At 51.7% G+C, this 23420-nt stretch overlaps 2 protein-coding genes across 2 annotated transcripts; one reads left to right on the top strand and one right to left on the bottom strand.

Annotated features, from left to right (window-relative positions):
* Positions 1–4592: 4592 nt before the first annotated feature.
* Positions 4593–5357, bottom strand: LOC141727812 (olfactory receptor 14C36-like). The gene has a single exon (XM_074534101.1). It carries the CDS (start codon positions 5355–5357, stop codon positions 4593–4595), a length of 765 nt encoding a protein of 254 aa, XP_074390202.1.
* A 16684-nt stretch (positions 5358–22041) lies between these two features.
* On the top strand, positions 22042–22974 carry LOC141727811 (olfactory receptor 14A16-like). The gene has a single exon (XM_074534100.1). The coding sequence runs from the start codon at positions 22042–22044 to the stop codon at positions 22972–22974; it is 933 nt and encodes a 310-aa protein (XP_074390201.1).
* The last annotated feature ends 446 nt before the right edge of the window (positions 22975–23420 follow it).

Below are 23420 nucleotides of genomic sequence, written 5' to 3'. Positions count from 1 at the left end.
AAGTGAAATAGAAATTGAGAAAATCCAAAATAGTAGATGCCAAGTTCGGATCCCAAAATCTGTGTTGAACAAAGTCATCCGGCTCCAGGCAGTATTAAAAATAAAGAATTCAATTATTAGGGATATTTCAAACAAAATAAAAAGATTGGCATGTGTAAATAATCAAGATCAAACTCCTACACTTGATCCCAGTGGGTGGGAGAATTTAGAGATTTTCAGAAAATATGTATGGGAAAAAGTGGTTTTTCTCGCTGTGTGTGTACTTGGAGGATTGCTCTTTTTACTATGCTTATTTATCTGTTTTAGTAAAACAGTATTGGCTGTACAAACCAATCTCGAAAAACCAAGAAAAGTAACACGGTTAAGTAAGCATGATTACCAAAGTGCACAAGAGATTTATAGTAGATTCAAAACAAAAAATTGTGAGTTGATGCGAGCTTAAGAATTTAAGCTCGATCAAAGAAAAGGAGGGGGGACTGTTATGAACAAAAATTCAGTTAATATTTTTTTGTGAGAAAGAGTTGCAGGGACGCAGCCAGGTCTCAGGCGCTGCCAGGATTCTTAGTGCTTTGTTATTGTAATACCGTGTCGTTAAGGCTTATCTCCTCTTTTGTATTAGTAAAAGCCCTGGCTGGGTGCGGTAGATTGCTCTTCCCCTAGGCAGTGCTCTCTTCCAGCATAGGGAAGACATCTGAGAGGGTGGGGGGGGTTATGCAAAGTGACTCCAAAGTCCAGAATGCTTTGTGGGACCCCGACTCGAAATGCAACGAGAAAACCCCAAAAACAACGAGCCAAATAAGAATTGAGAGACTAAAATGATGTCTAGACATGAGGAGCCGATGGCTGAGCCTGCAGAGATGCGGAGTCCCTCTCGCCCTGAGCAGGGAGTGGTCCCAACGCCGGGACTAGCCACCTGGGAAGGTCACAGGATTAACACCTGACGGGGACACCACGCCCTAAAGGCTCCCACAAGGACTGGATCCCCGGCTCTGCCCCTAGCGGACAGAGCTGCGCATATCCTCCTCCTCTGAGTCGCCCTGGGAGACGTGACAGGGACTGCAGCCCTGCCGAGCCGCCCAATCCTGAGCTGATCACTTTTAATAAAGGCATTAAAAAGGAGAAGAAGTCTCCTGGCCCTGTTTATTTCAAAAGACAATCAGAATTTGCTGTTTAAAAATAGAGAGCAAACTTTTGTTAGCTTATTTTTGTGAGTTATATTAACACACATGAGTTTTGTTTGAGCTTTATAGTATATAGAATTCTTTTTTATATCTGTTGTATAGCATATCTTATAATTAGTGATAGCCTTTTTGGGTTTGTTTCCCTAGTTTAGATCCCTTGTAAGAGAAAAACCTTACTAACTGAAAATACTCTTTAGTTGTTAGAATTGTCTATTTTTGTGTTGCAAAGAATGTGACACACTTAACCCATTGAACTTTTCTTTTTTTTTTTTTTTAATAAAAAGAGGGGAGATGTTGGAAATTTAGTTGTTAGAAAATGGAAAAGTATAAGATCATAGTTAGTTCCAAATTTTGCATGTGTGAGATAATGTGTCCTTGATTTTCTTAAAACATGATAAAGAAATGGACAGTGAGGCAGGAGAGATAGAGAACGTAGTCTCAAAGGAATGTGGATGAGTTAATGCTATAGTTTAACCAATATATTGCTTGGCTTACAGAATATTTATAAGCTTATTATTTGTTGTATAAGTGTTTGATATTTGTTCAATAAAGTGGGCCATGATGAACCAATTGGTGTCCTGGTCCCCTTCCTTCGACACTGAGGTGTGTGCTGGAATTGAATGCCCAACATTGCTCATTCTGTGATTCGGGGAACCAGCCACAGAGCAGTTGTGAGAGCCTGGGAATAATGGAATCAAGGGGCCATCGCTCCATTGCAAGGATTCTGGGAACTGAGGGAACAATTGTGACACTGTGGTGCCCCATGGAACCAAGGGTCCCTGGTGACACTGCAGGATCTTGTGTCACCAGGGCTCCATTGTGACATTGCAACACCAAGGAATTCATTGTGGCACTCTGAGGCCTCATGGAACCAAGAAGCCTCTGTGACGCTGCAGGCCCTTGTGGAACCATGCAGAGCATTGTGACAGAGCAGGACCTGGTGTCATGATGGGGCCATTGTGACACTGCAGGGCCCCATGGAACCAAGAGGCCAGGGCTGCTCCTCAGGGACTCCTGGAAAGAAGGTAACATGTTTGATACCATGGTCGCCCTTGGGACCAAGAGGCCATTGTGACACAGTGGAACCAAAGAAAACATTGCTGCACTGCCAGACCTCATGGAACCAAGGATCGATTGTGACACTGCAGGGCCTTGGTGGGGCCCAAGGATCCAAGGGACTTGGTGACACTGGGAGGGCTCATGGAATCATGGAGACCATTGGGACACTCAGGGGCCTCACGGAACCATGGTGATACCAATTTATCTGGGAGTGTTGATCTGCTGGAGGGTCCTAGACAGGCTGGATCTAGGGGACAAATCCAATAGGGTGCGGTTTAACAAGTTCAGGTGCTGGGTCCTGCAATTTCACCACAACAACCCCTGCAGCACTACAGGCTGGGCACAGAGTGGCTGGAGAGCAGCCAGGCAGAAAGGGACCTGCAGGGACTGATGGACAGCAGGCTGGACATGAGCCAGCAGTGCGCCCAGGTGGGCAAGAAGGCCAATGGCTCCTGGCCTGGATCAGCAATGGTGTGGCCAGCAGGAGCAGGGCAGGGATTCTTCCCCTGTGCTCAGCACTGCTTGGACAGCACCTCGAGTGCTGTGACCAATTCTGGGCTCCCAACTTAGCAAGTACATGGAGGGGCTGGAGCATGTCCAGAGAAGGGCAACAAGGCTGGGGAGGGGTCTGGAACACAAGTCCTGTGAGAGGCAACAGAGGGAGCTGGGGTTGTTTATCCTGGAGAAGAGGAGGCTCAGGGGAGACAAGACAGTGTCAGGGCACAGATTGGACTTGATGATCTCCATGGCCTGTTCCACTCTTGCTGATTCTGGGATTCTCTGAATCCACCCTTGGAGCAGTTGCAGGATGAGCACTGGGCCTCCTCTTCAGAAGCTCCAGCAGCCCAGGTCCCTCAGCTTCTCCTGCCAGCCCCAAAGCCCATCCTGTCAGTCCTGCAGAGCCTCTGCAGCTCCTCCTCACTGCCCAGAACAGGGAGCCCCAGAGCCAGACACAGCAGCCCAGATGTGCCCCCCTGGCCTGGGGTGCCTCTGGCAAGGGAGCAGCACCAGGCACTGCAGGAGCCTGCAGACAATTCCTGCAGCACTTGTAGGATGATCCTGCTCCCCAAGGGACATTCCCATGGGGCCAAGTCAGGAACTGCAATGGGGAGTGTAGCCAGAGAGGAAAGGGCAAACAGGGATGGGCTGTTTGCAGGGGAGGAAACAGGGGTGGGCAACAGGAAGAAATCTGGATCAGGAAAGAGGAAGGAAAGCAAAGGTGAAGCAAAGGAAATGCTCGGGGCAGTTAGGGGGTGGCTGCCAGGCAGCCCTGGCTCTGAGAAACAGCACCTGCAGTAGTGGGATAGGAAACTCCCAGCTGATGGGAACAAACTTTCTGGCTGACTGCAGAGGCCAGGACAAAGCTGAGTGGTTTCCCTGGTGTCCCCCAGCCCTTGCTGGCCCCAGGGGCTGATGGCATTTGTGCTCCCTCAGGTTCATGTCCCCACACCAACAGCATGGGGGTGCTCCCCCTGCTGTGTGCAATGCAAACAGGGGCTGCTGAGCCAGTGCTGCCGTGTCTGTGCCTGCAAGGATGGGGCACCTGTGTGAGCTGGGGGAGAGGCCAGGGCTGCAGAGGAGGGATGTTGTTGGCAGCTCCATCAGGACGCTCTGGGACGCTGCCCTCGGCTGTGCAGCGCACTGGGGATGGATCAGCCCCTGCTCTGCTGCTCCTTCTCGTCTGCCCCAGGGCCCTTGCAGAGCCCTAGCCATGCTGTTTGCCCCCAGCCTGCCCACGGCCAGCCTGGGGCTGCTCACGGGGCTTTTCTGTGCTGAGCATTGGCCTGGGTGTGTTCTTGAGAGAGCCTGGGCAAGGAGCCTGGAGCCCCCAGGCCCTGGGCTGAGGCGTCAGCGCTGCCTCAGCAGTGCCCATGGCCTGTCCCTGCTGCAGCCCCGGCACTGCCACCCCCAGGGCTGTGCCTGGCCCCGAGAGCACTCAGGCCCTGCAGCAACACCAGGGCCACCAGGGCAGCGGGGCAGGGCCACGGCAGCAGCACTGGCAACACCAAGTGCTGCTGCTGCTGGGCACAGCTGCTGGGCCAGCACTGATCTGCCCCGAGCTCTGCACACAGACATTGCTGCTGCAGCTCCAGTGAAGGCAACAAAAGGGCATCTCTGCAGAAAACTCTGCTGGCAGATGATTTAGTTCCTTTAAAGCCACTGAGAGTGCCGCTCCTCATTGATACAGTCTGTGTCCATAAGGAAGGTGGAGAGGAACAAAATGAGAAATGGCACAAACATTGACATTTATTTGTGGACAATATGAAAAAAAGTAAACCCTCCAAATGAAACCATCAAGAAGTATTAAAGACGACTTTTATTACAAGTGATTGGCAGAAATTACCCTGCAGTTTAATGTTTTCGAAAGCATCCAGTCAGCAGTCTCCTCACAGAAGCCTTGAGCTCCTGGTTCCTCAGGCTGTAGATGAGGGGGTTCAGGGCTGGAGGCAACACCGAGTACAGAACTGACAGAGCCAGATTGAGGGATTGGGAGGACATGGAGGGGGGCTTCAGGTGGTAAATTGGGCTGATAGTGACAAACAGACAGATCACTGCCATGTGAGGGAGGCATGTGGAAAAGGCTTTGTGCTGTCCCTGCTCAGAGGGGATCCTCAGCACAGCCCTGAAGATCTGCACATAGGAAAAAACAATGAACACAAAACAACCAAATAGCAAACAGGCACTAACTGCAATGAGTCCAACCTCCCTCTGGTAGGATTTGGAGCAGGAGAGTTTGAGGATCTGAGGGATTTCACAGAAGAACTGGCCCAGGGCATTGCCATGGCACAAGGGCAGGGAAAATGTATTGGCTGTGTGCATGAGAGCATAGACAAAGGCACTGGCCCAGGCAGCTGCTGCCATGTGGGCACAAGCTCTGCTGCCCAGGAGGGTCCCGTAGTGCAGGGGTTTGCAGATGGACACGTAGCGGTCATAGCACATGATGGTCAGGAGGGAAAATTCTGTTGCAATGAAGAAGATAAAGAAGAAGAGCTGTGCAGCACATCCTGAGTAGGAGATGTCCCAGGTGTCCCAGAGGGAATTGTGCATGGCTTTGGGGACAGTGGTGCAGATGGAGCCCAGGTCGCTGAGGGCCAGGTTGAGCAGGAAGAAGAACATGGGCGTGTGCAGGTGGTGGCTGCAGGCTATGGCGCTGATGATGAGGCCGTTGCCCAGGAGGGCAGCCAGGGAGATGCCCAGCAAGAGGCAGAAGTGCAGGAGCTGCAGCTGCCGCGTGTCTGCCTGTGCCAGCAGGAGGAAGTGGCTGATGGAGCTGCTGTTGGACATTTTGTGCTGTGTGTGCACACATATCAACTTGCAGAAGGAGCAAATAAAGGGATAACTGGGGGGAGGTTTCTCACAGAAGAGTCAAAGCCCTTTCACATAGACCCTTTCTTGCCACTAAACACCTCCCCCCATCTGTGTCTCAGAGATCTTCCTTCACCTTTGTTGCTGGAGCCCTGATTGCTGCTGGCCAATGTTGTGTGAGGAGCTGGACCTTGGCCTGAAGGAATCCTGGGAGTCAGCCTTGACCCTCAGTCAGTGCAGGGGAACAGTGAGGGCGGGGGCCAGTCCTGGTGTTGGGACTTGGATAAAGAATGTTCCCCTATGGCAGAAGAGCTGCCTGGGTGAAGGGATGGTGATAACAGAAGGCAGAACAAGCGATTCTGCTGCATCTGGGGAGAACAGAGAGTCCAGGGAGGCAGGAGGATTGTCTGAGGCTTAGTGCAGACTGAGGGGAGCTGCTCTGTCCCTCTCCCCTGTTCCAGCTGCCCTGCACTTGCACCTTTCTGAGATCCACTCCCGTGTTACCCTGGGCAGCCAGGAGACTCTGCTGAGAGCAGAGGGATCCCTGGCACACAAAGTGGCTCCTGCCTTTCCCAGAGTCAGGAGAGTGGGCTCATTGCCAGCCTCCCAGGCTGCCCTGCCCAGAGCTCCCCGGGCACAGGGAGCTGGGACACCCCATTGCTGTGCTCAGCCTGCACAGGAGGAGCCCAAGGGCTGGGCCTGGCCCTGCAGCTGGAACTGCCATTGCAGAGAGCCCCTCAGCAATGCCAGCAGCACCTGGGCAAGGCAGGGAGAGAGAGAGAGCTGGGCCTGAGGAAAAGCCTTTCCCTGGCCAGCCCTGCCAAGCCCCTGCCAGGCAGCAGCAGGGCAGGACAGTGGCCCTCAGGCCCTGGTCAGCAGGGAATGGGTACATGGCCGCAGAGATTCCCTTCATTTCTGGGGCTGCTCTGCCGGCCCAGGAGGCACTGAGGGCCCTGAGCCCCCGGGCTGAGGGCTGTGCTGGCTGTTAGGGGACACAAGAGCTGTGCTGCTCAGGGCAGTGTCAGCCCTGCAGGGCAGGCCCAGCAGGTGCCACATCTGCCCTGCAGCAGGGCTTCCCTCAGCACTGCCTCCCTCCCTCCCTGCCCACGGCTCTGCTGCTGGAGCTGTCCCAGCCCGAGCTGCTCCTGTGGCCCCGGGCTCCTTCCCTGCCAGAGCTGCCCGAGCCCAGCCCAGCCCCTGGGCCAGCCCTGCCCTTCAGCTGCTGGGCCCTGCAGGGATTAAAAACAGCACCCCCAGCCCGGGCACCATGGAAAGGTGATGCTGCATGGATCTTGAGGCTGGGAAGGTGCAGGCACTTGCTGAGGTGCCCAGGAATCCTCAGTGTGATGGTTTAAGAGCCTCAGCCCCTGCTCTACCCTGCACAGAGGAGTTTCCATTGCCACCAAGCTGACACCGGGTAAAGTTGGAGCACAGATTCAGGAAAGCAGAGACCCGAGCAGGAAACTCCTGCCCTGAATGAGTTCATGACAAGTCCTCTCAGAAATAAGCATGGCATGAGCTGGAGCTCTGGGCAGCCCTGGCTGCAGCCCCAGCTTCAGCCCCTGCAGCCATCCCTGGCAGCAGGAGCCATCCTGCCCTGTCCCTCTGACGGTGCCCAGGGCAGACCCGCTCTGCAGCTCATCCTTCTCCTCCTCCTCCTCCTCATCCTCTTCCTGTGCTGACAGAGAAACTGGGAGAGTTCTCATGCCACATCCCCCAGGCTGTGGGGTGTACTGGTGTCAAGAGATCCCTCCAGGAGCACAGGGGACATTGCCCTGCACCCACACACTCACCATGCACAGGGCTGTGAAGATCTTTCCCCAAGTGAAGTCTCAGCTGAATGTCTTCCCAATCCGATTGCCTTCAGCCTGTCTCTGCCTGGCTCCTGTCCCCTCAGTGCCTGCAGGCAGAGCCCTCAGCCCTGCTGGGCTGGGAGAGGAGCTGGCCCTGGGAAGAGCTGTTCCTTTAAAGCTCAGCAGCACAGACACAGCACAAGGACCTTAATGAGCCTCTAGGGGATTTGGTGTTGTTTACTTCAGACTCAGTCCTTGAGAGAGTGCTCAAAAAACTTCTCAAGAACTCAAATTTAAAATGAAACTCTGAAGTTTCTTGAAGTTTTAATGAGTCCCACAGATGGACACAACTGGGAAAGTGTCCCCAGGTTCCAGTTAGTGCAGAACACTGGAGGCAGTGATGACAGCTGGGGACAAAGAAGGCAAAGGTGTCTCTGGTGCTGAGCAAAGCTGGATGTGTTTGAGGAATGCAGAGGGCCAAGGCCTGAGCCCCAGCCCCTGGCCAGGCAGATCCTGTCCCTCCCTCCTTGCTCAGGGCTCTTCCCGGATAGGCACTGGCATGTGGGGATGTGCAGTGCCAAGGGCAGGAGCATGGGGCGGCCCCTGCCAGGCTGCTGAGCAGGGACAAGGAGGCAATGAGGCCCCAGGCCTGCAAGGGTCACTTGTCTCCTGCTCCTGCCTCAGGCCCAGGCCCAGCAGCCATGGCCAAAGTGCTGCCCAAGGTGGCTCTGTCAGGGCTGTCTTGCAGCTGCTGCCCATCCCTGTGCCCTGAGCAGCCCAGGCTGTCCCACGGTGTCTCTGCCCTGCGCCTCTGTCCCTGCAGGCTGTCGGCATCCCCTGGCTGCCCCACCTGGCTGGGCCCTTCCTTTGCTGACAGCTCTGCCTCCTGCCTGCCTCTGCCTATCCACACAAAGCCTTGGGCTGACCCAGGCTCCTTCTGGGGGATGTGTTGCACCACAGCCCTGCCCTGGGAGGGAAATTTTCATCTCGTCATGTCCAGTCTTGGTCTCTCCTTCTGCATTTGTGGTATAATTTCTCTATCTGGCTGTTTCCCATTATGGAGAAAAAAGCTCCACCGTTTCCTAATCCACTCTTCCATCCCTTCCAGGCCACTGCTGTTCTATCCTCAGTCTCTTCACAGGTGAGCCCTGGCACATCCGCCTCCATACATGAGTTATGTTCTTGAGGCCTGCAAATCCCAGCCTGGGAGATATTTCCGCCTTCTCCAAGGTGTTTTCAGATGAAAACATTCTGCTCATAGTCTTAGAATATCACCAGAGGCCAAGACCAGGCAGAGCTGTCTATCTGGCCAGCTTTTGTCTGGGAGCAATCCCGGGATAGATGGAATTTTGGCAACCAAATTCCAATTTTTGCCATGGCCCCTGGACAAGGCCAGTTCTTTTCCATAGGAAGGAAGGCACAGAGCCCTGGTGCTTCCAAGGAAGATGAGATGTGACCACCAGAAGCCCAGGCCAGGCAGATCTGGCAGGTTTTTCTTTTGCGAATACCCTTGCATACAGGAAATTTTTAGTGGGGAATACCAATTTTGTCCATGGGGTTCTGAAAAGAGAGACAGTTCTTTCCATAGGAAGGAAAGCATGGAGCCCCAGTGTTTCATGGGCAGATGAGAGGCAGTCCTTGACATTCCAAGATCTGCCAGACCTGTCAGGTCCCCCCTGGGAGGCCAAATCAGCCAGAGTTGTTCCATTTCCCCCTGTTTCTATGAGGCCCCACAATGTCCCAGTGGCTCCTTTGCTTCCATGAGTCCCTGAGGTGTCCCAATGGCCCCGTGGTTACACGAGGCCCTGAAGGGTCCTAATGATCTCCATGGTCCCACGAGGCCCCACAGAGCCATGGTGGTCTCTTGGTTCCATGAGGCCCTGGTGTCACCATGGTATCTCAAAGTGTCACAATGGTCTCCATGGTTCCACCAGGTCCTCACAGTGTCCCAGTGGTGTCCATAGGAAGGAAACAACCAAGCCCCAGTGTTCCAGGGGCAGGTGAGGGGCAGCCACCAGAGGCCAAGGACAGCCAGATTAGATGGGTCTGGCAGATTTTGTCTGGGAGCACTCTCTGGATATAGGGAATTGTAGAGGTGGAATACCAGTTTTGGACATTGATGCCTGGAGAAGAAGGACAGTTCTTTTCCATGGTAAGGAAAGCACGGAACACTGGTGTTTCAGGGCCAGATGAAAGGCGGCCATCAGAGGCCAAGGCCAGCCAGAGCTCTCTGTCCTGGCAGCTTTGGTCTGAAAGCAGCCCTTGGATATAGGGAATTTTGCAGGTGGAATCCCAATTTTGGCCATTTCTGCATATATCTATGATATCTAGGATGGTTTTTTTCCACAGGAAGGAAAGCACAGAGCCCAAGTGTTTCAAGGGCAGAAGCAGAGAGAGAAGGCTCCTGAGAGGCCAACTCAGCCAGACCTTTCTCTCCTGGCACCTTTCATGTGGGGAAAATCCTTCGATATAGGGAATTTTGGAGGTGGACTCTCAGATTTGGCCATGGGCACCAGGATAGGAAGAAGAGTTCTTTTCATTAAGATGGAAAGTACAGAGCCCCGGTGTTTCAAAGGCAGATGAGAGACAGCTCTTCAGAAACCAAGGCCAGCCAGACCTGTCTCTCCTGGCAGCTTTTGTGTGGGAGAAATCCTTGGATATAGGGAATTCTGGAGGTGTATTCCCAACTTTGGTCATGGGTGCCTGGATGTGAAAGGTGCTTTTTTCCCATAAGAAAGAAAAGCACATTGACCCTGTTGCCTTCTCAAGGCGTGGCAACCTGGTTCTTAGTCCAGCATGGTGGCCCAAACCCCAGGGCCACTCGGTCCATATGCTCCTGACACCAACGTGGTGGACAGCAAATGGCATTTATTGAGGGGTCACAAGGGTTTTTATAGCTTGGGCAGTCAGTGTCCTTTCCTTCTGCTCACGTCCGGCTGGGTGCGGCCAGGTACGGAGCAAAGGTCTGACTGCAGGGGGGGTGATGTCCTGACTGACTGTACAGCCTGATTTCTTCCGCACGCAGATGCCTAACTCTCCACAGCATCCACACTGGAAAGAGGCCCTACGAGTGTCCCCAGTGTGGGAAGAGGCTTCACACCAGCTCCAATCTCTTCCGGCACCAGCAGATTCACACAGAGGAGAGGCCTTTCCAATGCCCCGATTGTGGGAAGGGATTCAGAGATAACTCCACCCTCGTCACCCACTGGCGCATCCACACTGGGGAGAGGCCCTACATGGGGCCCCAGTGTGGGAAGAGTGTCCCCAGTGTGGGAAGAGCTTCACCCACAGCTCTCACTTTACCAAACACCAACCGAGGCACTGGTAAGGGAAGCCCTGGAAATGCTACAATTGCAGGAAAAGCTTCATGTACCACTCCAGCTTCATCCCCCATGGGAGGATCCACGTTGGGCAGAGCCCTGCTGACCCACATTCAGTGATCTGTGCTGGGAGGACACCTGGCTGGTTATCCTTTTGGTTTAGCCCCAATTTCCTCTTGATTTTTCTTTAACACTTAAAAACACCTGGAATAGGACTACGAAGAAAAATTTATCAAAGATGTCTAAAGTTCCATCAGTTAACAGATACTTGAGCAGAAATTTATCATTTTGGGACATATTCTGGAAGGTTTGTGGGTTCTTGGGGGATTTCAGGAAGTGTTCTCCCTATCTTTGCACTCCAAAAGTCAAGATGGATTGATCTTTCACCTCAAAATGACTCAGTCCCATTGAACACACCTCAATCTTACCCTCAAGGGGCTCAATCCCATTATAAATTGCCTTGTTCCCACTTCAAAAAAACTCAGTCCCATGCTAAAATTACTCAATTCCACAGCCCCCAGGCTGAGATGGGATTGCATACAGACTGGGAGAAGTGGCATCCAAATTTGAGGGTGTGGGATCGGGATTGTGGTGGGCTGGGTGTGTGGGATGTATTTTGATAGTAAATAAAATTTTCAGAACTATTAGTTTCTGTCCCATTCATTTTCCATCAGTTCCAGTTCTGTTTTTCAGAGTGTCACCTTCTCAGCTGATTGTGTTTGTGTCCTCCTTTCTCTCCTGCCTCTCTTTGCCTGCTCTGTTTCAATCTCAGTGTCTCCCTTGAGCCAGGGCAGCTCCCACCAAAGACCCTGCCCTGATTTAATTCCCAATCCAGGAGCTACAACAATGGTGGGTGAAGTTATGAAGGCTGGCAGTGAAATGTCACTGTAAGATCTTGCTCCACTTGGATTTGGGCTCCTTTTAAGGCCTTTGCGTCCCAGGGCAGGAACATCTTTTCCTGGCTGGCAACTGGAATTCCAGCCCCTGGGAGTGTGTGCCGTGGATTCCAGGGGGGTATTCTCGAGGCTCCCAGGGTGCTGCTCCTGCCGTGCCTCCCAAGGAGCTGTGCAGGGCCAGGGGACAAGGTCCAGCAGCTCTATTGGTTCTGCAGTGCCACAAGGGCCCCTGGTTCCATGAGTTTCCCTACTGTTCCTTGGTTCCGATGATGCCCTGCTGTGTCACCATGGATATTTAGTGCCATGAAATTCTTCAGTGTCACAATGGCCTCCCTCGCTCCACAAGCTTCGACAGTGTCACAATGGACTCCTTGGACGGGCAGTGTCACCATGGACCATTGGCTCTATGCAGCCCCGCTGGGACGCCATGGACTCCTTGGTTCCATCAGGTTCCGGGAGTGTCTCCATGGTCTCCTTGGATCCACAGTGTCACAATGGTCCATTGGATCCACATGGCCCTGCTGTGTCACCATGGGCCCTTGGTTCTATGGGACCCCAGGGTCACAATTGACTCTTTGCTTCCATGTCACCTTTTTAGTGTCAAAATGGTCCCTTCATTCCATGACGAATACAAAAGTTTTGTAGAAACATTGAGCAAATCCTGCTTAATAAAACTGGGAACATCTGTTTGCATTCAAGAGAGAGGTTAAAGGTGAGCATGGCACCAGCAGCTTCCATCTGCAACAGAGATCCAGGGAAAAGACAGGGGCAGAGAATTCAGCTGGGAGACTCAGAGAATTCTGCTCCCAGAGATCATTTCTGCTCACACTGTCCCTCGTAGAAAGGTGACACCATTCCAGGCAGCCTGGACTGAGCAGGTGGCTCCTGAGTGGGGTTCATTGTTCAGGAAACCTGCTCAGGCTTTTCCATTTTTTCTGGTTTGAAAGCAAAACCAGTGAGAGACTCCAAGTCAGAATTACGAATTATTAGGAAAAGAAAAAAATAAAAACCAAAATGCATTCAATAATACAAAAGAAAAAACATTGACTAAGTCAGAATACAACCTGACACCATGTTGGTCAGGGTGTTGTTAGCAGTCCAGTTGGAATGGTGGCTGCAGTCCTCCTGGAGTGGCAGATGTGGTTTTGTTGGAGCAGTGATCCTGTAGAAGGGTAGTCTTCCTCTGAAGATCCAATGGAAATGGCAGCTGTTCCCTGGGAAATCCAGTGGAAAAGCAGCTTGTTCAGTCCCAAACCCCAGATTATATCCAGCTGGGGATGCTTAGCTCCTCCCCACTGGGTGGAGCATCTCACAATGAGCTAAAATCATTCTATAAGTCATGGGGTGGGTCCAGAAATGGCTCCCAGAGGGAGTTATCTCTGAGTCACATGGCAAGGCATTAATCAGCCCATTCACAGGAGATAAGGAAAAAACAATGCCCTTCCTGCTTTCAACAACTCTTGAGGATTGGAATAGAATACATCTTTACATTGTAACCTAGGACATCTATCACTGATGGAAGGGTGGGATGGAATAACTTCATATTTGGTGTCATTTTGTGCTCTGCTGGGAGTTTCCCGAGGTCTGGTAGTGCTGTTGGCTTCAGGAACAGTTTGGGCAATGGCTCTGGGACTGAGGGCTGGGTGAAAAATGAGAATGGTTGTTAGTCTTGTATTTACAGTCTTTTGCTATATGTCCAGTTTTCTCGCAGTTATAACAGTTTCCACTGCCTTTATTACATTCTGTATTATGGGGAAGCACATTTGCTGCAACCAGTTCTTCCATTGTACCCTGGCCTGTGGCCTTGGCTAGGCTGGAGTCACGGTCTGAGACCGCTTGGCAAATGCAAGCATCAACCATCTGAGCGATGGTCGGCTCATGGACAAGGCGGAGGGTGTCCAGAACCTTGCTGCAGTCAATACTGGCATTACAGAAAGCTAATTTGCTAAAAAGATAATCCCAGACTTTTGATCGTCTACCTGTTTTTCCAGCACTTTATTAAGGTGATCGACAAACTTGATATAGCTCTCATCCAGGCCCTGGCAAATGTCAGTGAAGTCAATGTGGGATGTAGAAGTGTCAGGTGGAGGAGGGTAGACCATGGCAGACCATGCTTTGAGATCTTCCAGTATTGACCAGGGGAGGACTTCAGCCTGATATTGCAGTCTAGTATAGTCTCCTTCCCTGGTAACGCAGTCCGTTGTGAGGTGTTGTCACCGTTCTTCCTCAACATAACCTTTTGGTAATTCATTAAATTTATTTATCCAAAGTTGTTTCCACAAAATAAACTCAGCAGGTGACAATATAATTTTTATACACTCTATTAAATTTTATGGTACCATTGTGTGGGCAGTGCTGGTGCATCCAGCAAATTCTTAAAATAGGGAGAACTCCTCCCATAGTCCTTTGCAGCCTTAACTAAGTCCTTAATTTCCCTATGGAGGTAGAGAATCCAAGATTCAGATGGCACCTGTGCAGTATAAGCAGGGGCCAAAACCTAAATGGGAATCCATAGGGAATAGATTTAGGTTTTGGCCCCTGCTTATACTGCACAGGTGCCACCTGAATCTTGGATACCACCTCCCAGTCCCCCTCCTTTGCAGCTTTTCTCTGCATCCTCTGCCAAGAATCCTTGGGCTCATCCTCACTCTCAGATAAGCTATCGTTCTCTTCCTGTGTGGAGGAAGCAGGTCTGCTGGGAGGGGCGCAGGGCATTCAGCCAACTGGCAACACACCGTGTTGAAGGCCTTTGGCAGCCAAAATGGCTTCCTTCCAGTTGGCCCCATGTCCAGTTCCGGGGTCGTAACTCAACGTCATGGTGGGGCCCGTCACAGGGGAGGTACGTGGAGCAAAGGCAGGAAATGGGGATGAAGGCCGAAGGGAATCTAAAATGGCGGTCTCTCTAACAGGAGCATTGCCATCTTGTGATTTATAGGAAGGGGGATTAGGATCAGGAGATGAAGGAATATGGGTGAGGGAATATCTCAGGGCAGCATGGCCACTACCACCCTGAGGAGAGGACAGAAAAGGAGGGAAGACGGTACGCGACAGATGGCTTGTCTGTGCCAAAAACAGACATCTCCCATCCTGTTCTCAGGGAACATGGGTTCAGGAACCTGGGGGGAGGATTGAATAAACAAGGACAATGGGTTGGAACCATGAACTCGTTACATGATCCCATAAATTGAATGAAACAAGAGATAGAATTTTCCAACTTTTAAAAACCCTTGTGTTTGTAAAATATAAAGCTTTTTCCCAACAGCATCCCAAAATGGCAACTGATAGATAGAATCAACAGAGATATCAGGAAACTCCTCAAATAACCATGAACAATACCTTTTAAACTCCCCTCAGAAAATGAACTCCCCTCTAAATTTAAAACTCTCCAAAACTTAACAAAAACATCCTTTGCAGCTTGGGACTGATTATTTCCCATAGCTGCACCCAATGAAAGACGAAATGCCCATCCACAGGAATGGAAAATCAAAAGACCAAGCCCCTGGGAGCTCTCTACCACTAAATCACTCAGTCTCACAGGCACAATCTTCAGCCAAAGTGGGGCTTGTGGGGCTGTCAGCAAAGCTGGTCCCACAAATGTTGAGGGGATTGTGTGGTAGATAGAGACAGGTGATCAGAAGATCAGGCGATGTGACGGAAAGCCGTAGGACTACTTTTCCCCTAATCCCCTGAGATAAGAGATCACTCTAGGAATGTAACTAGGAATGCAGCCCCCCTAACGATAGTAATGCTGGTAACTTTCCACTCCTTACTAACCATAGATAGTACTGCAGACCCTCTCTGATGTAGAGAAACCCTTTAGACTATAAAACCCCACAAGATGAGACAATAAAGGCCTTTGACCGTCTACCACATTGGTGTCTGCGTGCTCTTTGGCCCGACTGACCCTGGTGAGTTTGGGTTGCTGTGCTGCTCCTCGAAACCAGGTCGCTTTGCCTTATATCAGAAGGCAACAAACTGGTGCCAAAAACCAGGGAGGGAGCTCTGGTAACGAGATTCACCTGGACGAGAGACAGCGGCTGCAGCGGCAGGACCGTCTGCAGTGGGGGGGACGCCCCCGGACCCGCGTGGACCATGGAAGCCATAGCGAAGGTCGTAAGTCAGATGCATGCACAATGGGGTATTGAGTGTAAGCTTAAAGACCTATGTCTTGCATTACCGAGACTGATTAAGCTTTGGGCCATAGAAAGCCCAATAGAAATTCTCCATCTGGAGGATTGGAATAATCGTACAAAAGCCCTGGCCGAGGAAGCCATGTCCTCAGGCTCAGGGAAAGCCCTAAAATCGTGGGGCAGAGTTATCCAGGCTCTGCAAAAAGCTCTACAAGAGCAAGAAACCTGGAAAGCCGCGCAAACTTGTTTATTAGCCACGCTGCAGTTGGGGGTGGGCGCGGCAACGCAAACCACAGAGAACTTTGACCCAGGCAAGCGCGCGGAGGCGCGAACGCCGGAACCCCCTCAGCGAGCGGACTCACCATCAGAGCGGGGTGAACATGCGCGGGCGTTGTGGCAGGGGCTCGCGGAGGAGGTGCGGAATGCGGCCAGATTGTCGGACGACGTAGGGATCGATAAAAACGCCCCCCCACCCTATGCATTTGAAAATGGCGCCGAACCATGTGTTCAGGGCGGAAAAGATGATGCCGAGGGTGGAAATGCAGTCAGCCTGCTTAACAACGCATGCGCGGGCGAGCGGGGAGAAGGGGCGTCCCCCGCAGTGGAGCGTAAGACAAATCAGAGCGCTCAGTTCACATTAGGTCCTTATAGGGCAAGGACCTCCCCCAGCAGGAGGCGGGGGGACCCCAGGGAGAGGGAACGGCCGGACCCCTGCAAGAAGGGACGGGGTCGGAGCCCGGGAAAATGACAGAGCAGCCCGGAAACGTCCGGCCAGTCGACTCCTGGCTCGGACTCGGACTCGGACTCAAGTTCGAGAGGGGATCGGAGGATTTTGACTCGGATTCTAGTTTTAACAGAAAGAGAGCAGCAGCATGTAAGGTCACTAGCCACAGCGCTCCCGCCTGGGTGAAGGGGTTATCAGAGAAAGACCGAACCCCACTTACAGACTGGCGGAAAATAAAAATTGCTAATGTGCAGAATGGGCTCCGTTGGCGACACTGGTGTTTTCGGTCCAGGTGGGGGGAGCAGGCGGAAACCAAAGGACCTATTGCCTGGTAAACCCAAAAGATGTACAGGCAATTATTAAAGCGATTGCAGAGAGGGGAATTAATTCTGCCATGGTTTCCACACTCATTGACAGCGTTTTTGGAGGGAATGACATGCTACCTTTTGATATTAAGCAGACTTGCAGGATGATTTTTGATGGGGCAGAGATGATCGTTTTTAAACAGGAATGGGAGGACAACTGTATAAAACAGTCAGCCTTGGTAACGGGAGCAGACCTCCACCACAGCGGCAGTATGGCAGTCAGGAGAGCAGTGGCAATGTGTCAAGGCAATCGACCCCACGCTTTCAGTCCAACAGCTTGAAGCAGCAGCCGTAGTGCTAGCGTGCAGACTGTTTCCAGAAGAACACTTTAACATTGTGACTGACTCCATATTAGTGGCCAAGCTCTGCCTAGCCACGTCCGGACCAGGTGTGTCTGTGTCTACAGTGGCAACGATGATGGAGGAAGCACTCTATTCACAGAAAGGCACCATATCAGTCATCCATGTCAACAGCCATGACTTGATCAAAGGATTCTACCAAATTGGCAACGACAAGGCTGACGCCGCCGCAAAGGACGTATGGACACTGGTGGTCCAAGAATTCGCCTTGAAATGGAACATCACCTTGGTGCATGGCATCCCATACAACAGCACCAGACAAGCCATCGTCTAAAGAGCAAACCAGACTCTGAAAACTAAGCTGGAAGCATTAGCAAAGGCAGAAGGCTTCACGAATGCCATTCCCGTGAGTGATAGGGCGCGCATAACTGGCAACCGCGCTGCTGGCGTTAAATCAATTCCCTAGGGGGGATGAAACATACTGTCCAGCCCAGAGACACTGGGCCACTCGAGCACTAGAGGAAGGCCCACAGGTTGTGATCAAAAACGAACTAGGGGAGTGGGAACAGGGTTGGAGACTAATGCTCACAGGCTGGGGGTATGCGGCCGTTAAAAAGGATGTGGACGTTAAATGGTGTCCGCTCAAATCTATTAAACCAGACCTTCAAAGAGAAACTCATGAGAATTGTGAGACTTTGTTTGCAGGACTGGATCTTTGGACGCCCCTGCAACCTATATGCCCCACTACCAGAAAAGAGAGAGAGGCCATCGAGCGACCAGAAATCCCCTGAGAAGCTCGCACCATCAAAATCAAAGCAGTAACTGTATCTCTGTGTGATCTTGTTTCTAGGGTTAGTAGGCGGAGGACAGGCAGACACAAAATATTACCCTCACCGGCCATTCAGGTGGGTCATCTCTCAGGTGAGGGGGCCATCAAAGAAACTGTTACAGATGACAGGGAACCCTAGATTTCAGGTCAGACAATCCACACCAATGCAGATGGGACACCCCCCGGAGAGGCATTACCCTAAGTCAGGTTACGGGCCAGGGCAGATGCTTTGGCAATGCAACCCTAGCTAGGCGGAAAGGCAACGTCTGCACCAAAGTTGTAAAGCCCGACAGGAAAAACAATAAGTGAGTAGTCCCATCCGCATCTGGGATGTGGGTTGCCAGCGATCTGGAGTGAGTCCCTGTGTGTTCCTTGCCAAATTCAATGACTCTACCGACTTTTGTGTCCAAGTTCTGATTGTTCCTAGGGTCCTGTACCACTCAGATGAAGAAGTGTACCACCTTTTTGAGGAACCCAGCCGGCTCCACAAAAGAGAAATAATAACCTGTATAATTATCGCAATGCTACTTGGCCTAGGAGCAGCCGGAACGGCCACGGGTGTCTCAGCCCTAGAGACCCAACATCAAGGACTGTCCCAGCTTCAAATGACCATTGATGAAGACCTGCAAAGGATCGAGAAATCCATTTCCTTTCTAGAGAAGTCAGTCTCCTCACTCTCAGAAGTGGTCTTGCAGAACCGGCGAGGACTGGACCTCTTGTACATGCAGCAAGGGGGCCTGTTTGCCGCCTTGAAAGAGGAATGCTGCTTTTGTGCAGACCACACTGGAGTTGTCAGAGACTCCATGGCCGAACTGAGAAATCGGCCAAACCTAAGAAAAGTGGATAGAGAAGCTCAACAGGGCCGGTTCTAGTCGTGGTTCTACGGTCCCCATGGCTCACCACCCTGATTTCTACCCTAATAGGCCCAGTCACTATAATCTTACTAACCCTAATCTTTGGGCCTTGCATATTAAGCAAACTGGTGCTGTTCGTTAAAAGGCGTTTAGAAACGGCTAACATTTTTTTCTCAAGTGCTGACAATTATTTTAAGGCGTGCCAGTTACTAACACAGTTGCAATTTTAAACTCATTCTACTAACCCATGAAATTTTGTAACCTCTACATTTTATAGCTTTGTAAGATTTTTACTAATCATGAGGGATGGGGAAATGTGGAGAGTCAGGGACAAGCATGCGGAAGAATTCAAGCTGTACGGTTATAGGACACGCCCCACCCTGCAGTCAGACCCTTGCTCCGTGCCTGGCCACACCCAGCCGGATGTGAGCAGAAGGAAATGAAGCTGACCGCCCAAGCCATTATAAACCCCTGAGATCCCTCAATAAACGCCATTTGCTGTCCACCACATTGGTGTGGGGAAAATATGGACTGAGTGACCCTGGGCTTTGGGCCACCGTGCCGGACTCAGAACCAGGTCGCCACGCCTTGAAGGCAACACAGCTGGAGAAGGACAACACAGCCTACCAGATGATCAAGCAGCAAGTATCCCCAGAGAAATATTGGATGATATCAAAGAGATGGCTTTGAAAGCTTTAATCCAGGTATTGGATGGTAGCACCCCCAATTTGGACTACCTTAGGTGGCCGCAGCTAAAGCTTTAGGACAATCAGACCATCTTGGGTGCCTGTTAAGTAAGCAAACTAATGCTACCTCCCTCACATTGAGTGACCTGATCTCAGATATAGAGACCATCAGACATGCCACCTTGCAGAACAGTGATAGAATTTTTACTCTGGGCACATGGACATGGCTGTGTAGACTCTGAGGGCATGTGTTGCATGAACCTCTCCAGCCACAGTGAGTCAATCCAAAAGAGCATTCAAGTATTGAAGGAGGGGCTCAAGAAGCTTCAAGTGGAAAACAAAGACTGGTTCAATAAACTCTTCCAATCCAAGGGACTAAAGGGTTGGATGATGTCTAGCTAAAACAGGATATTTAACTCTCTTAGTGGTTAATCTTGTATTGTAAATTTTCCCATGTTTGTTTGGATGCTTCTAGAAAGTCTTACAAAATTCTTCCAGTTCCATCTTTGCTGTAAAACAGAAAGGGGGAGGATACCCAACACAGGCTCCTTATGGACTGCTTGGAGGAGAGAACTGGAGGCCAGGAAAGCACAAAAACCTCTCAGAGACTCAGTGTGAGAAGGAAACACCTTAAAAGTACCTAAAAGTATTCTTAAATCCATAAAGTACATTAAAAACCTTGAGTATCTCAAGGTGTTAATGAGCCCTACTGAGTGTCAGTACAAAGCTCTCTAAGGACTCATTAAAGCCGATAATTGGGACCGTGATTGCAAAAACTTCTCAAAGAGTTTGTATCAAAAGGGAAACACCAAGTACCTTAAAATAACTGAAGTACCCTGAAGTACTAATGAGCCCTACTTAGAGTTGTTACTGATAAAGCCTCTCCAGGGACTAATTACAGCAGATAATTGGAGGCCATGATTGCACAAACCTCTCACAGACTCCAAGGCAAAAGCCAAACCCAAAGTCCTTTGAAAAACCTGCAGTCCCTGGGAGCATTCAGGAGCCCCCAGGGCCATTCCTGAGCAAGGCTCCCCAGGGACTCCTTCCAGCAGATCCTTGAGGCCACTGGGATGTGGGCTAGGGGGGGATGCTGAGGGCAGGACAAGGGGCTGACAGTGCCCAGCCTGGCTGGGGCTGTGCCAGGAGGCCCCAGGGCCTCAGGACAAGGTGTCTCCTCACAGCCCTTGGTGGCACAGAGCCTGCTGTGGCCCATGGCACCAAGACTTGGCTTCTCTTTGTCCCCACCTGTCATCACTGCCTCCAGTTCTCTGCTCTGCCTGGGGCCTGGGGACACTTTCTCATTTGTGCTCCTCAGTGGGACCCATTAAAAGTCCAAGAAAGTTTGGAGTTGGATTCTGCCTTGGAGTTCTGGAGAGGTTTCTTCAGCTCCCTCTCAGGGACTGATTTTCAGGGCCTGAGCACAAAGCCCCAGAGGCTCACTAAAGTCCTTGTGCTGCGTCTGTGCTGCTGAGCTGGGCTGGGCTCCTGGCACAGAGGCAGCTCCTGGTAAGCAAGAAGAGCTTCAAAAGCACATTTCTCTTGATGAGCAGTTCTTCTGCCAGCCCAGCAGGGCTGGGGCACTGCCTGCAGCCACCCTGGGCACAGCACAGAGGCACAGAGAGCTTCAATCAGTCAGGGCTGGGAAGGTGCTGAGAAGTGCCTGGGGCAGAATCACTGCCAGCCCTTGGCACAGGAACCTCTGGCTCCAGGAGAAAGCAGCTGCAGCTCCTGGAGCCATCTCCTAAAGCTGGAACATCCCAATGCCTACAGACCCTGTGAGTACATTCTCTGATTGTCTCTTGTGCAGAGCAGCCAGGGGTGCCCAGGGCTGTCGTGCAGAGCAGGGTCCTGCAGCCCAGGGCGCTGTGCTGGGGCAGGGACTCTGCTGCCTGCCAGGGACAGCTCTCAGCCAGCCCTGGCAGCTGCTCCCAGCACTGGGGGACAAGGTCTGGGTGGGATGAGACAGCTGGTAAGGCTTGCAACTGTTCTCCTTGTGTGGTGACGATGCTGCATTGCTCAGGATTGCTCCCAGCATGGCATTGAACTGCAGAACATTTCCAAGCAGATTATACAGGGAGCACAGCAAGGCAGAGGCGGCATAAAAGGGAAAAATTTAATAATCTTCTGCTTTGGTTTGCTGGGATGGGAAATTGCACGTAGATATTCATCTCTCTGTTCATGTTTAGAAAAAATAAAAATTTTATCTCAGCTCTGAACAAAGCAGGCAGTGACAGAAATCAGCACAGGACCCCTCACAGGCAATGTCAGTGTCACTTTTCCAGCCTCCTCAGGGTTTCTCTGGCATTGCCATCAGAGCCTGCAGAGCCAGAGCTGCCCCTGGGCAGTGCCTGACCTGGGAGGGGTCTGCAGTGCAGAGCTGAGCCCCCAGGGCTGAGCTGGGCTCTGGCAGCACTGGCAGGCTCAGCCCTGGGCTCAGGGAAGCATCTGCTGGCAGGGACAGCTCCAGGCAGCAGAGCCCTGGGCAGGCAGTGGGCAGAGGATGCCCCCAAGCTGTGCTGGGACATTTAAAGTCCTCTCCAAACCCAACTTTTCCATGGTTACTTTTTTTACAGATCCCCATGTCCAGACACTGCAAATGTCCAACAGCAGCTCCATCAGGCACTTCCTCCTGCTGGCATTGGCAGACACGCGGCAGCTGCAGCTCCTGCACTTCTGCCTCTTGCTGGGCATCTCCCTGGCTGCCCTCCTGGGCAACGGCCTCATCATCAGCGCCGTAGCCTGCGGCCACCATCTGCACACGCCCATGTTCTTCTTCCTGCTCAACCTGGCCCTCACTGACCTGGGCTCCATCTGCACCACTGTCCCCAAAGCCATGCACAATTCCCTCTGGGACACCAGGAACATCTCCTACACTGGATGTGCTGTCCAAGTATTTTTTTTTGTTTTCTATGCTATAACAGAGTATTTCCTTTTGACTGTCATGTGCTATGACCGCTATGTGTCCATCTGCAATCCTCTGCACTATGGGACCCTCCTGGGCAGCAGAGCTTGTGCCCACATGGCAGCAGCTGCCTGGACCAGTGGCTTCCTCACTGCTCTCGTGCACACGGCCAATACATTTTCCCTGCCCCTGTGCCATGGCAATGCCCTGGGCCAGTTCTTCTGTGAGGTGCCCCAGATCCTCAAGCTCTCCTGCTCGAAATCCTATATCAGGGAACTTAGGCTTCTTGCTGTCACTGTGTGTTTCAATTTCGGTTGTTTTGTGTTCATTGTTTTCTCCTATGTACAGATCTTCAGGGTTGTGCTTAGGATCCCCTCTGAGCAGGGACGGCACAAAGCCTTTTCCACATGCCTCCCTCACCTGGCCGTGGTCACTCTGTTCATCAGCACTGGCATGTTTGCCTACCTGAAGCCCCCCTCCATGTCCTCCCCATCCTTGGATCTGGCCCTGTCAGTTCTGTACTCGGTGGTGCCTCCAGCCCTGAACCCCCTCATCTACAGCCTGAGGAACCAGGAGCTCAAGGCTGCAGTGTGCAGACTGATGACTGGATGGTTACAGAAACATTAAACTGCTGTTCAATTTCTACCAATCACTTCTAATAAAAGTCAATTTTGATAATTTTTGTTGGTTTGCTTGAATGGTTTTTTTTTCTAATTTTTTAATATAGACAAAAAAGAAATGTAATTGTTTGTGCCATATCTCATTTTGTTTCTCTCCACCTTCCCTGTGGTCACGGACTGTGTCTATGAGGGGCGTTACTCTCAGTGCCTTTAAATGAACTAAAGGACCTCTCAGCAAAGTTTTCTGCAGAGATGCCCTTTTGTTGCCTTCCCTGGAGCTGCAGCAGCAATGTCTGTGTGCAGAGCTGGGGCAGATCAGTGCTGGCCCAGCAGCTGTGCCCAGCAGCAGCAGCACTTGGTGTTGCCAGTGCTGCTGCCGTGGCCCTGCTCCGCTGCCCTGGTGGCCGTGGTGTTGCTGCAGGGCCTGAGTGCTCTCGGGGCCGGGCACAGCCC

Source organism: Zonotrichia albicollis, unplaced genomic scaffold (genome assembly GCF_047830755.1).
Source record: "Zonotrichia albicollis isolate bZonAlb1 unplaced genomic scaffold, bZonAlb1.hap1 Scaffold_254, whole genome shotgun sequence".
NCBI classification, from domain to species: Eukaryota; Metazoa; Chordata; class Aves; order Passeriformes; family Passerellidae; genus Zonotrichia; species Zonotrichia albicollis.
Note: the sequence above shows the minus strand (reverse complement) of the source record. Positions and strands in the feature narration are given on the sequence as shown.

What these genes read in the sequence shown, in the direction of transcription:
- LOC141727812 (XM_074534101.1), bottom strand. Translation starts at nt 5,357, where the DNA reads ATGTTCTTCTTCCTGCTCAACCTGGCCCTCAGCGACCTGGGCTCCATC.
- LOC141727811 (XM_074534100.1), top strand. Translation starts at nt 22,042, where the DNA reads ATGTCCAACAGCAGCTCCATCAGGCACTTCCTCCTGCTGGCATTGGCA.